The 14,519-nt window shown below is 40.2% G+C and overlaps 1 protein-coding gene across 2 annotated transcripts in view; it reads right to left on the minus strand.

Annotated features, from left to right (window-relative positions):
• Nucleotides 1-621: 621 nt before the first annotated feature.
• FGF14 (fibroblast growth factor 14) overlaps nucleotides 622-14,519 on the minus strand; it is a 704,926-nt gene continuing 691,028 nt past the window's right edge. For both annotated transcript variants that reach the window (XM_030568088.1, XM_030568098.1), the window contains exons 4-5: nucleotides 10,056-10,254; nucleotides 622-5,789 (exon numbers count right to left, since the gene is read on the minus strand). In XM_030568088.1, the coding sequence (XP_030423948.1) occupies nucleotides 5,653-5,789; nucleotides 10,056-10,254 (336 nt within the window). In that variant the 3' untranslated portion in view covers nucleotides 622-5,652. The remainder of the gene's footprint in view (nucleotides 5,790-10,055; nucleotides 10,255-14,519) is intronic.

Genomic DNA, 14,519 nt, shown 5'->3' on the forward strand with positions numbered 1-14,519 from the left:
CCTGAAGTCTCTTATAGTAATAAATGTCTTACAGATGTGGATACTTCAGAGTCAATGAAAGATAAAAGGAAATCAAGCTTCATTATGTCTCGCATTTATGTACAGTACTTTGTATAGCTAACAAAGTAGAAAATCAATGTTGTTTAGATTGAATAGATACTTGGTATCATTTGAACAAACTAGCAAACAAAGAAATAAATACTGTATCTTACCTATGATATTTCAGGCAGCCACATTCCTAGACTGGAAAATGATTCTCTGTAAGGCCATAAATTGCCAGATAGCTGCGTGTCATGTAATATTTTATTTTACTTTGTGATTTGTTTGTTTTCCTTTTAAGTTTGTAAACTAAAAGCATAGAAGTGATTCGAATTTCTAGTAAGACAAACTTTTAAACATTTCCACAACAGGTTTGTTTTTTAATTTTCTGCTACTGGGGTGGATTAATATAGGATTAAAAAAAAAGTTTTAAAATTCTCTGACAAAGTTAGGGCCTGGGATTAAGTAAAATATAAATTATCAAAGCAAAACTGTGCTATAAACCATATAGTATTTACTAAGGCTGATCAAAATGTAATGGATATCTATTTTCTTTTCCATTTTTTGTTGTGTGTGTGTGTGTGTGTGTGTGTGTGTGTGTGGCTTGAACATCTTTTTTTCCCATACTGATGAAACCAGTGATATGAGTCTCAGTACATCTTCTATGCAGCTTATTCCCTTGCTATAAAAATAAGACTTGAAGAGAAATATTATTGTTCCATGTATGTGAAAATACTGTCTGCCTAAATTGTAAAAGTAAAAAGAGGTGTGACGGAGTGAAAAATATTTCCCATTTAATTTGCATACACTAATTATGTTACTGCTTCCAAGTCTTGGGCAAACAGTAATTACAGAAAGAGAAAGCTGGTTAGATAAGTAGGGAGTTTGATACTGACACATGCACAGTTCTCCATTTTTGTGATAAAAAGGGCACTATCTGAAAAGTGCTGAGTACTACTTCTGAGCACTCTAAGCACTTTGCAGGATTGTGGCCATTCTATACAACATCTTCTCGGGTTTCAGACATCAACTTGCTATTCACTGTCTTACTTGTATCAATGATTTAGCAAAGGGAAAGGATTACGGGAAGGGGAAAGGGTCAAGCTCTCTTTCAGAGGCATGTAGCTGGAGATTTAATCATGTATCTGGCTTGGTGTTTTTGATGCACTGCCCTCCTCCTTCCTGGAATGGTGACTTACTTTACATCTAAATTATATTTCATACTATAGTCTGGGGATGAACAAAGCTAAGTTGAATATTTATATGACTAGGCTCTAGAACAAAGATTTTATTACATTAAAAAAAATAAATCATACCATTTGCATTAGACATCCTGAAAACAATCTTGAAATATATTGCACAGATCACAAATTTATCCGAAGGGGCATGTAAACAAAACTATAATAGCTTTACTGTGTCTAATTTTCCTATTTTTTCTAACCTGAGTGGAGTTGAATATTTCTACTTTGTACCATAGAACAGATGGATCAGCAAGACACACCTTTAATGCATGGGCCAAACTCTCTGTCTACTCAATTGACTGCTATAACGTTACAGCAGCAGAGAATTTTTCCCTCTGTGTGTAAACAGTTATGAGCTTTACAAGATTCTTTCAGGTAAATACATTGTGAAAGAAGGTCCTTTTATTCTTTTGTGGGTTATTTGTGTTATACAAATCACCTGGATGAAAAAAATGACAATACATAAACATGTTGATTTGAGCGTTGCTTGAAGAAGCAAAAGAGGTGTTAAGTGAGCTACAAAGCACTTGTGATCTTTCTGTAGAAGCTACTATAGTTTTTCATAAACATGATCAAGCTGGTAAGGGTTCATGTGAATCTAGATAACACTTTTTAATAGTGCTTTGTTCAATTTGTACATATCTACCAAGAACTGGATTTTGTGTGTATGTATGCGTGACTGATATTTTGCTAAAATTGTTGCTGAAATAAAAATGAACTTTCTGTTTTAGAGGGAAAATGAAAAGATAATGCCCATCTGCATTATTAACATACCTGTGCATTAGTGAGATAGTGAAGCAATTGGGATTTCTTTTTTGGACCACTGTGCAAACCAGGCTCTCTGGGATTAAATAAAAAGAAAGGAAGGAGCAATACAAAACACAGCATGCAAAAGGTCTGGCATACTGTAGAGTCGCATACATTGCTGTACATGGAAATACAAAACACAAAATCTGTAAATATAAATTAATTCATCAGGTTTACTATACAGTAGTTTAGTAGTAACAGACAGTTGAAAATAGTTTTCACTTAACAGCAAACTTAATTTTAGAGGGAACAAAATGGTGAAGTCTTATCCTGGAAAACAGCAGGAGAGGTAATATATCAAGAAGCTAAAATTCTCTTTGGCATGGTAAAGGGGGAGAATTGAGTTTGCCAACCTATCTACATGGTTTCACTATATTGTGGGCAGTGCAATGGTATTTTGCACATTCTGCTTGTTAGATAAAGTTGTTTTGTTTTTCAATATGCCTTCATATAAATATTTTATTCAATATGTTGTCTCTGTGTATACAACAAATGATAATAAACACAAACTGTACAATGCAAACAAACTCTTTGCATATATGTATGTAAATTTAGTAATACATACCAACAGTTCTTGATACGCATAGCCTACTACATGCAGTTCATCATTGCCATCCTCTTCCCATGCAACAGATGAGACAAGAGACAAAATTAAAGGCGTAACCAAAGCACAAATAACAAAGACCCCTGTGCTCTACGTTTAAACAGACTTTAGAAGAAATTGTTTTAAGACATCCATTCACAGGATTAAACACCCTTACAGACAACCCATGTAAACAAAAATAAAACTGGTGATACATTTACAATACATACTAGTCATTTACAAAAATAAATTCAGCCTTAATTGTAACTAGTCAACTGGTTGGCAGAGAAATAGCTGCCTGAGATGCAGGGGTTAATGTTGAAAATGGTAACATATATGGCCTTGGGACACCAGTCCCAGAGAGCTGAAATTTAAAGGACCAGCTTGTGCTCTCTACATCCTCAGTGCATACCTCAGGCATTCTATGGCACTGTCTCACCCTCCGGACCCTGCAGAGCCACCTCTGTGCAGCCCAGGGTCCAAGTTGGGCAGGCTGGAAACTAAGTGGGACAGGGCAAAAATGCACATAGGCTTCCTCACCAGCCCTGTGAACATTAGACACAAAAGATAATGCAGCTTCTCTGCACGACTCCCTTCCCAATCCCAAGAGGCGCTACAGCAGAAGTCGGGGGGGGGGGGGGCGCGGGGAAGTCAGTGAGGCTCCAAGGCCAGGACACTACCAGAGAGACAGGGCAGAGCTCTATGCTGATAGTCCTGGCTTCCAACTGATGCACCAGGGGGAGGTGTCATAGCTTTTTTTTTGTTACGGAGGTGGGGGGCACACAAGTCCCACCCGTTCTACTGGGATGAGATGGGAGGCTCACCACAAGGGGTATCTCATGGAGATTTTCTCCTTTAAAGCCACTGGGTGAGGGGATGGTCTGGGCTAAAAGTTACTTTATGCACATTTTGTCACAGCATTGAAGTAGCTTTGTCTTTGTTTAAATGCTTAAATACTTACAAAACAAACTTCACTTGATATGCTTCACTCGGCTCTTTAAAAAGACCCAAACTTTGTCTGTTTTACATGGTATATAAACAAGGAACCCTAAACTGTCAAGACTCACAGCAGCATTACAATAACCTACTTGAACAATATGCTGCGTTACTTATTAAAACAGAGCCCTCATATGAAAACTGTATAAGCATGAAGAGTTAATCGGTATGCAGCTAAACAGGCCAGGAATTTGAAACAACTGGTGGCCTGTCACAGAGCTCTGTGTAATGCCATGAGAAAATAATTTTTTTCAGTAAATACAATTGCTCAAAAGGGAAGGATGAAGTTTGTCCCCTTTAAACATGATCATAACAGCAAGAGGCCAATAGAGGGTTGTCCAAAACAGTTTGTCAAAACGCAGGTACAGTTTGGTCCTTGTCGCCCTTTCTGAGAAGCAAATGCCTATTAAGCACATACAGAATAGCCTTATTTCAGTCTTTTGAAAGTATGCAACTAAATATTTGAAACTCATTACCTACAGTATTTAACACTATAATGGCATCTTTGTTGTATTGTCAAAAGCTTATTACCCATTTTATTTTTTTCTCAGTTGGTTTCATGACAGTTAACTGACACCAGTGAAGCATCACCAGTATTTCTCATGAAGCAATTGAACATGATCCAAGGACTCCATCTCATAATGGGTTTGCTTTCCTCTAGTTTCATGTAGTAGAATGTATAGCATACAGAAAGCAAGGCAAGGCACCGTTTATCTAGCAATTTGGTGGGAGTATCCTAAAAAGGGGGTTAGAGATATGTACTGGGTTATGGAGTGAAATACATAAGATTGGACTCTGCATGCTGAGCTGAAAAAAAAATGTTTTCTAATAGACCCAGTTTAAAAAAAATGAATACTAAAATATTAAAGTATAATTTATAACTACCCTTAATACATCATTCTTGCCCGTGCTTTGCTGAGTGGAAAACAGCCAAAATAATGATGGCATTAAATTCAGTTAATTAAAAACAGGAAAAGATTAGATCTGAACTGGGTTTAGGTAGCACAATTCTTGTTAGTCTTAATTATTGTTTTTCAAAGAATGAGGATTAGGAGGTGAAAAATGAGCCTTAATTCAGGCCTACAAGGCCTACATAGTTCTTTGGACCCACTTTCCCAAAAATGAGTGGGTCTTGCTCGCTGGGCAAGGCAAATGTTACCATTACCAGTAAGCCTGTGATATGTATAAAACACACACACACAAAGAAACTATAGGGGGATGTCAAACACTAGTCTCAAAAAACTTTCTACTGGTCGTGTTTGACACTTTTCCCACCACAGTAATGCCAACCTCAGGAGCACGGTATCTGTTACTAAAGTGTATTCACATTTATCAATATTCTAAGTCAGAGACAATGATCCTAGTCTTCACAGATATAATTCATAATAGTACGTTTTTGAAGGCTTACTGATTCCCTGATTGCTTTCAGAACTAAGCCACCTGCAACATTTAAATTGCAGAGAAACACAATCCCTGCAAAAGGTCACAGCCAGTGGAGCAAGCAGCCTTGTAAAAAAAAGGGAAGAAGAGAAATCCATAACAGCACAGGTTTACAGCATCTAACTAGAAATTACTTGATATTATCTGTGTGCTACAAAATAGAACTTAAACACATGGATTTCGCTGAAACTGGACTCAAAAAGGGATTATGGGTAACTGTCAGCAGGCAAGGTATCAAGTGTACTTGTGAAGTATGTCATTCACATGAAGTGTCACAGTCACAGAAAAGATATTAAAAAGGCATTCCATATCTGGTAGGGCATTCCATGGTCTGAGTTTAGCTAGTTATTCAGGTGTCTTCTTGTTGGGGGAGGAGCTACATGTTGAGATTTATCCACTTGCAACAGTTTAGTTCAGAAACAGCAAAGAGCAAGTATTCACTTGCCTCAGGCTGATCCACAGACACCAAAGTAGCAGAGTCCGGCAAGGATAAATTGCTCAACTGTACTCAGGGCTCAATAAGTCACAACACCTGTGAGGATCTGGCTATGTCGTCTTACTCTTGTTAACTGGTTTGCCTCCATTCATTATTGCAGATGCACTTGTGCTTTTGCTTGGAGTTACTCCAGCCTTTGGCACTGTTTCTCCAACATCATGCAAGGATGGTTCTCGATACATGGCAACTAAAGGAAGAAGGGAAAAAAACATCACTAGGATTCATTTTTATAGATTCCAAGGCCAGATGGGCCCTCTGTGACCTACTGTATAATACAGGCCATAGAACTTACCCCAAATAATTTTTAGAGCATATTTTTATATCACCCTTACGAGAACAAGAATTTTAATAGTCTCTCTCTTCCTCTTTGTGTGAAGGAGATTAGCTACTTTGAAAGGGACTGTCTATTTTAAGGCACTAATATTTTTTCCGCGCAGTCCAAGTATATCTCTTCCTCCATCACCTCTGACTTACATGCACAATAGGAAATTGTCCCTTTGTTTTTAAATGGATAATGTGACTTGTTTATAGAAGCTTCAGAAATGAAAAGCAATTGTTCAATCACAATTTGTACAATATGGAAGAATGAGCTGTGCAGCAAAACCCCTCAGGCTTTGCACAGTCTTATTACAAAACAGTTTAATAGTCAAAACTGAATTTTCTGCTTACATTTTAAGGATTCTTGACATTTACTGGTGTACATCATTACGTTATTTCTTGATCAAATGCCACGAGGATCTTATTTTAAGCGTCAAAAACTAGAACGACGATATTAGAATCAAGAACTTTAACTTTCATAAAGGAAAATCATCTAATCAATTATTATTTAATTTTTCAAATTCCTCTCACAGCCTGGTTAATAGGTGGCATTTATTTCCCCCCATAAATGGCTCATTGATGGATTCACAAAAATACATCTTATAGAGTGTTCATATAAAATTAAAACATGATGAGATTAGACAAGACTTGGTGTTATTCATCTCTACTGGTGAAGTGTTTAGGATGGCTTCAGACAGCACACAAAACAGTCACTGTTCAGCTAGAATTCGTTTCTTTCTTTTTTCCTAAGATGTCTTTAATACATGGGCAAGAAACATTCCATAGTCATTGATCTTTGCTGGACTTCTGAAATGCAGAAAACTCTAAAACTAAATTATTAACTGAATTTATGGAATAATTAAGAATGGCACACTCGGATTCACTAGGGTCCTAACTATTTTAAATCGCTTGAGGAAAATAAACATGTTCAGTTACAAAGTACCTGCACTGAGCTGCCTTAAGGATGAACGTTGTTAGATAATTCAATTTCATTTTCCACATCACTGAATCAGGTAATATTTTACTTACACATAACTTTGAGGGAGCATTTATTTATATCACAGCAATGTTAAAAAAGAGATGCCAAGCAGTCAAAAGAATTAATCACACAAAAGATCTTGAAGAAACCATGTGAGAGAACAATCCCTTCTTCCCTGGACTAATTAAAATAGGAGGCAGTAGCATCAAAGTACTGACCTTGATCTTCAATGTACAGAAGTTTCATAATAGATATGAAAGGCCCATAACATCATTAACTAATCAAGTACTTAACTTGTTCTAACATTTGCAATGACATAATCTAAATCTTTTTATGACTTTTGAAAGTTTGAAATTAAATTTCTTCTCTAGAGATGGGGATGATCTATGTTTTTAGAGTGCACACCCATAATTGTTTTTAGGACATATCTGTTTGCTGATTAATTAGGAACAGGATGAAGTATCAATGTGACCTACAAAAATATGAAGTTAAGCACCATGTGATAGCAACATAAAGTAAAAGAATTACATAGTATAGCTGTTGTCTTTGATGACTCTTTTGGACAACATAAAATAAGTTGTTTCTAAGCCTTACCTAAACTCTTTTGATAAAGGGTCTGACTATACAAATATTAATTACTCTAGTGGAAAAAAAACCACATCTTCCCTAAGCTGTATGTGCTGTGATTGCTTTTTAAAAATATTCTGGCATTTTTCCCAATAAAAGTCTTAAAATACTTTAACTTCATATATAGGGGCTAACGGATATAGTGCAAGTCTTGTTGAAACACTGGGAAAGTTTTAAAGACCACTTGAACTGTGAAGTATAGGGAAAAAAAAACCAACAAATCAGCGTAAAACTAAGATGTGATATTAAAGCCAGTCACCTAGACCTGTTAAGATTTTCATTATGTAAAGAGAGTCCTAACCCATTTAACACATGATTTAGATTTGAAATTCCTCGAAACCTTCCACACCTTGTAATTCTCAGATAATTGTAACGTTAAAAAACATGACACTGCTGACAAAATCATTACTCAGAAAAGTGTGGGGTTTCTTTTAAGATGTTAACTAATGAGACACTTTTCAGCATTACTGAGGTGATAAGCAACAATCTGGATCAAAGTGAATGAGATCTGGAGTGTAAATAGTACAAATGACAAAAAAAGCCCGGATGAAAAAGTCTTGTAGAATGAATAGGACAAATAGACAATTCTATATTCAGGACAAAAAATTAACACATTTTGCCAGATTATGAACATCACTTTAATATATAAGGTGAGCATGACTAAAGATATTATTTGTTGTTCCCCTTTCCTAATCTAGCAGAATAGGGGACATACTTAAAGGTGCACAATACATAAGCTGACTCAATAGTGCAGTTTGATTTAGTCTATAATAAGACCTTTGAGTTTTGTGTTAGGATGCTCTTAAATTGGAACGCTGACATTTCCTCTATGCCATTCATAACTCCAATTTCCTTAAATATACGTTATTGTTCAGAACCACTCATGCTGGTTCATGAAAGAAATATTTTCTCACTGCAATACTGACACCAACTTTTTGCTTCTACCAGAAGAATATTTTAAAAAGCAGCACAATGCTTTTTAAAGATAGGTTTTCTTCTAATAAAATGACCTCTTAATCCCATGAAAGAGCATTTTACATATGCCCTTTCTCAGACACACTGTGGTGTAGGGCTGGCTCTAGGTTTTTTGCCACCTCAAGCAAAAAAAATTTGGCTGCCCCCCATCCCAGCCTTGGGCTCCCCTCCCCCACAGGTGCCCTCCCCCCCCCGTATCCCCTGCTGCCCCAGCCCTGGGCTCCCCTACCCCCAAACATGATCTCCTCATTCAGCACAGCAATCCCCGTTTACACTTGCAGTCGGATCAAACCATTTCTACTATTTTTATTTCACTTTAGTATAAATCTCGCCCTCCTCTGTCCCCCGCAACCCCATCTTTAGTGCTCCAAATGCACAGGGAAGGCATAGGGACTAACCCTCACACCTGGAAAGGGATAGGGATCTAGTAAAGAGGGTTCAGGCAGAGGAGTGGGTGTGGGGGTGCTTGGGGGCTCTACACTGGCAGAGCAGCGGGTGTGATGTACTCACAGAGAAGGGTGGAGGACGAGAGGGGGTATCAGTAGGGTTGCGGGAGAAGAGGTCCAGAGGAAGGGGGAGGTGCAGGAGCAGAGGGCTGGGGGAGGGTACAAGAGGAGAGGTGCAGGTGAAGGGAGAGTACAAGACGAAGGGGTGCAGCAAAGAAGCGATGGGGGGAAGGTACAAGTGAAGAGGCTGCGAGTGGGATGAGGTGTGCAAGGGCTGAGAGGGGTAGGCACTGACAGCTGCTTCCCCAGCCCCATGCAGGCAGAGCCGAGAGGACAGACACTGACCCCCAGGTACCCGAGCCGCGCTCAGACCCAGCCTCTGCCTCTCCCTGCCCCTGGTGCTGTGGGGCTGAGGCAGGGGAGCTGCAAGCAGCGTGGGGCTGAGGCAGGGGAGGTGAGTGGCGGGCTAGGTCCGGGGGCAGGAGGGGACAGTTCCCTGGCAGCTCGGGCTGCCCGGCCATTCGCCCCATCAGCACACGAGCCGGGATCTGCACCCCCTGCCGAGCCCGGCAGCGTCCTGCACAGCCCCCTTGGGTGGGGAAACGCCATGCCACCCTGGGGAGACTCAGAGCAGCAGCGGTGGCAGCAGCAGGACCCTGCCTCCCTCCCTGCATCCTGGGCCCCGCTTCCCTCCGTCCCAGGGTCCTCACACACTCTGGGAGCCCCTCTTGCCGCTGCAGCCCGGGCTCAGCTCCAGGGGACGATGCTCTGGCTCTCCAGTGGCAGGGCTCTGGCCAAGGCTGGCTCCCAGCTTTTTTCAGCCCCATGCAAAAAAAAAACCAAGGAGGCTGGAGTGCTGTCCCTTGGAAAGTGCCAACCCAAGCACATGCTTGAAGTGCTGGTGTCTAGAGCCAGCCCTGCTCTGGTGAAGCACAAAACACTCATGAATCCTAGCAATTGCCATATTGAATGGCCAGTGGGTGTGTGCTAAGTGCATTTTGAAGTGATATGATAGGACCCATTCCCCCTCCTTTTGTGGTATCACCATCTCAAAGGAAGAGATGTTTTAAAATTTCAGCATATCTGGCTGTGATGGCCCAAAGCTCACCTTCCAATGGCTTGGGTAGAAAATGAGCTGCTGGTTTTGTTTTCTTCACTCTGTTTCCTTTCATGACCTGCCCTTCCTTATTAAGCCCCAGGAACCAGGCCCTACCCGACTCTTGTTGTCTGTAGAGCATGGATGAGTAGATTACATAATAATTTTCATAAACGGACTCCTTAAACTTGCATTCCGGTGTAAAAAGTTCCTGTGGGAGAAAGGGTAAAAATTAGAGCATATCCCAAAACAGCCATGGCTGGTGGTGAGAGTTTTTCCTTATTTTTCCCTCCAATAACACGTTGGGGTTAGTATGGGAGATGGTTGTGCAACTGAGCCCCTTTAATTCTAATAGTTGTGGTGTCCATAGTCAATAAATAATGGTTTACAGGCTATGAAAAGTCTTATCTGTTAGGCATAAGACTAACATCCTTCTATCGCTAACATTTCTTTCCCAGCCATTTACAGAGTGATACATTTGTACCAGCACGTAGAAACGATAAATGCAGGAGTCCAGGCTTCAATCAAGCCATTCCAAGAATTTACGAGGTAGCTGTTTGTGATGCCGTCCCTTCTTCTTTCAGCGATTCCAAGTCACAGACAAGGAGAAGCAAAGGCAAAACAAAAGACAGGTTGACGTGCAAGAGGAAACGACTATTAAACACTATTAAACACATTCAACATACTATTTGTATCAACTTAGTAATTTTTCTAGGCTGCTGGAACAACAAAGGAAGATAGTCAGGAAGGCCCAATGGAAGTTAGGAGCCAAAATACGTTTGAGGATCGGGGCTGAAGTGCCCACATAACCCTGCCAATCACTTTCTTGAATAAGCATGCTGTTTCCTTTGTTTAAATAAATAACACGACCCCACACACTGCCTCCCTCCCCAATATCCTGCTTACCTATAAAACTAAACCACCAGAAAACACTACCATTTGTTTTCTGTATTACAAACCAGTACATGTATCTTTGCCACCTGTTGCTCCCCTTCACCTAGGAAGAAAAAGGACAATGCTTTTGCTTCATGAAAAAGGGATCAGAACCAGGCTTGGCTGAAAAATGCTGAAGAGAACTTTGAGTGAGGGGTCTTTTTTTTTTCTTTCCTTTTTTGTTGTTGTTTTGTTTTGAGGCATCAGGTTAATCTTTTAAGCTTAGGCTTTAGAAAGCATGTTATGATTTTGTTCTACATGTAACCACTTGTTTCCAAAATAATTACTCATTATTACTCATTATTACTTGAATAGCCATTCTTTGATAATAAATGTAGTAATTTTGATAATAAATGTAGCCATTCTTTGATAATCAATGTATCTCAGTATGTTAGTGTAGTGTTAAGCAAAGTGCTGGTCTCGAGTTGAATTTTGCACACTGGTGTATACCCTTGCTTTGTGAATAGCAGCCTGGTAATTCTGTGAGTGGTCAGTGGATAAGAGGCTGAACACTGCAGGGAATTCCCTGAGTATTTGGGGGTTGGTGTGTGCCTGTTGATACCTGTACAGACAGAGAGAGGCCTGTGGGGGGCTGGAAGGCAGTACTTGTGCTGCCTGAGGCTGGTGGTTTCAGGCATGCTAAGGACCAGTAGTATTGTGGTGCCTCACAACGCTGGGCACCCCTAGGGAGTGTCACACATTCCTAACTAGGCTTTCAGGTATTACGGTGATTGACAACTTTGTAACTAAATAGAAAGAACAGGAATACTTGTGGCACCTTAGAGACTAACAAATTTATTAGAGCATAAGCATTCGTGGGCTACAGCCCACTTCATCGGATGCATAGAATGGAACATATAGTAAGGAAATATATATACACATACAGAGAACATGAAAAGGTGGGAGTTGCCATACCAACTCTAAGAGGCTAATTAATTAAGAGAAAAAACTTTTGTAGTGATAATCAAGATGGCCCATTACAGACAGCTTGACAAGAAGGTGTGAGGATACTTAACATGGGGAAATAGATTCAATAAATTTGTTAGTCTCTAAGGTGCCACAAGTACTCCTGTTCTCTTTGCAGATACAGACTAACACGGCTGCTACTCTGAAATTAAATAGAAATTGCAAACTGCTTGGATTCAGGAGACCTGCATTCTATTTTCGACACTGACGCGACTTGCTATGTGGCCTTAGGCAAATCATTGCCTTGTTAAAGCTCTGACATCTTCAGAGGAATGCAAGGGCAAAGTACAAATTGTTATTAATTTGTATTATAGCGGCACATAGATGTCCTGGCTCCACGGTGCTCGGCACTGTATGCTCACGCATAACAAAGATACAGGCTCTGCCCTGAAGAGCTTGCTTGCACTCTACATGTAAGGCTATAGCCAACAGACTGTTTAAAGAAATGGTGGGGGTGTGGGAGGAGCACAAAGAAACAATGAGAAGATGCTGGTCAACATGAAAAGTCACAGTCAGAGAAAAATCACCCGCTCAACCACTGCTGAGTTTTTTCTAGGCATCATGGTAGAGATGAGTTTTTGGAGGAACGTGAAGGAGGGCAATGAGGCAGTTTTGCAGCCCCTCCCAGGCATAAGGTAGGGCACAGGAGAAAATGTTAATGTCTTTATTGACATTTTTTTACAATGGGCAATCAAGCCAGGCATCTTTTGTGGAGTGAAGATGGGTTTGACATCTTGATACCGTATAAGAGATTATAAGTATAATGGGAAATAGACTGAGAAGGCCCTTAACAATGAAGACAAGCAGTTTGTATCTGATGCAGTGAATAAAGTGGAGTCAGTGGAGAGACACAAAGGGTGGGGGTGGGGATGACATGTTCAAAGTGGTGAGCCAGGAAAAGATCTTTCCACTAGCATTTGAGCACATATAAGTGGACCAGGATAGGATTTAGTAAGGCCAGAGATGAGGAAGTTGCAATAGTCTTTATTATAAAGAATTGGTGAACCTCCTGAAAAACGTCACCCTCACCAGCATCACCAACATCCAGTCTGGACAAAACTTCAGTCCAAGTTTTTTTTTTGCTCTCATCCAAGTTCAGAGCTTGGTTATTCAGGAGGAAAGTAAAAACCATCTGGGCTCAAATGAAAGAGAAATCTAAAGCTACATGCTAAGGGCATCATTGCTCAAATTGTCTCACTATCTCTCCTGGTGGAATCCTGAACATTAAATCAGAGGTGAGAGAATACATAGGACTCCACAGAACCGAATGCTTGGTACAGTGAAGTATTGCGGTATATCTGTAAAAGAAAAGGGACAAATCATTCAATAGGATTCTCATCTATCTCAGTGAGGTTCACTGACACCTCAACTGCTGGAAGGGTCATAGGCCTAATTCAGTAGTCCATCCCTAATCAGGAAAGCACTTAAGTACTTTCCTGAGCTGATGCCTAACAGCATGAAGACACAACTTCCGAACAAGGAATCATGAACAAGTGAGATAGGCAGAACTTCCATTCTGTGCCCAAAGCTGTCAGCCGGACTGTAAGATATTGAAGCAATAGGAAGATTCCCATAGGTTCAGAATTGCCTTGCTGCTTCTCAATGACTTAATCCAAAAAGAGAAGGTTAGAGACAAAGCAATAACTGGTGAAACTGCCAACATTCAGAGCTTACGTCTCTAAGCAAGAGCCTAACTATCACTCCTTTGAGAGAAGCTGGCACTCTGGACTCCAATAGGGAATTGATCAGTCATCAGCAATGGACCCAGTACTTCCCTACTGGATTTTATTAGTCAGAGAAAATTACAGATAATCCAATGGTTGTTCTATTGGTCAGGAGATCCTGAGTTAAACTACATAAGTAATCTGCCACATGGATATTGAAATTGCTTAAGATAACAAGCATTGGTGTCTATTTGGACAAATAATAATAAAACTTATTTCTTATATAATGTTTTTCATCAGTAGATTTCAAAAAGCTTCACAAGCATTAACATATTTATCCTCACAACAGCCTTGTGAGGTAGGGAAGCATTACTATCCTCATTGTACAGATGGGCAACTGAAGCACAGACTGGCTAAATGACTTGCCCAAAGTCACATACAGGAAGTCCATGGCAGAGCAGGGAATTGAAACCAGGCCTCTTATGTCCTAGACCAGTGCCTTAACACTGGACAATCCTCCCCTCCCTTGGGACAAAAGCCCAGGAAACTAAGACAGGAAGTGTCAGGTCTAGAAGGGGTGTCAGGATATACATTTAAACCACTGTCTTCTGTTAATGTTTATTCTTTTAAAAAGACCTGATGACATAAATATCACTATTTAAAGTACATAAGAGCTGCCATACTGGGTTAGACCATAGTCCATGTTGCCCAGTCTTCAACAGTGGCGCATACCAGAGCTTCAGGGGAAGTGTACTTAACAGGGCAATTATGGACTGATCCATCCGGATTCTGGTAGTCAGAGGTGTAGGGGTGCCCCAAGCATGGGGTTGCATCTCTGATCATCCTGGCTAATAGCCATTGACAGACCTGTCCTCCATGAACTTATCCAGTTCTTTTTTGACCCAGTTGTACA

Source organism: Gopherus evgoodei, chromosome 1, assembly GCF_007399415.2.
Source record: "Gopherus evgoodei ecotype Sinaloan lineage chromosome 1, rGopEvg1_v1.p, whole genome shotgun sequence".
Classification (NCBI taxonomy): Eukaryota; Metazoa; Chordata; order Testudines; family Testudinidae; genus Gopherus; species Gopherus evgoodei.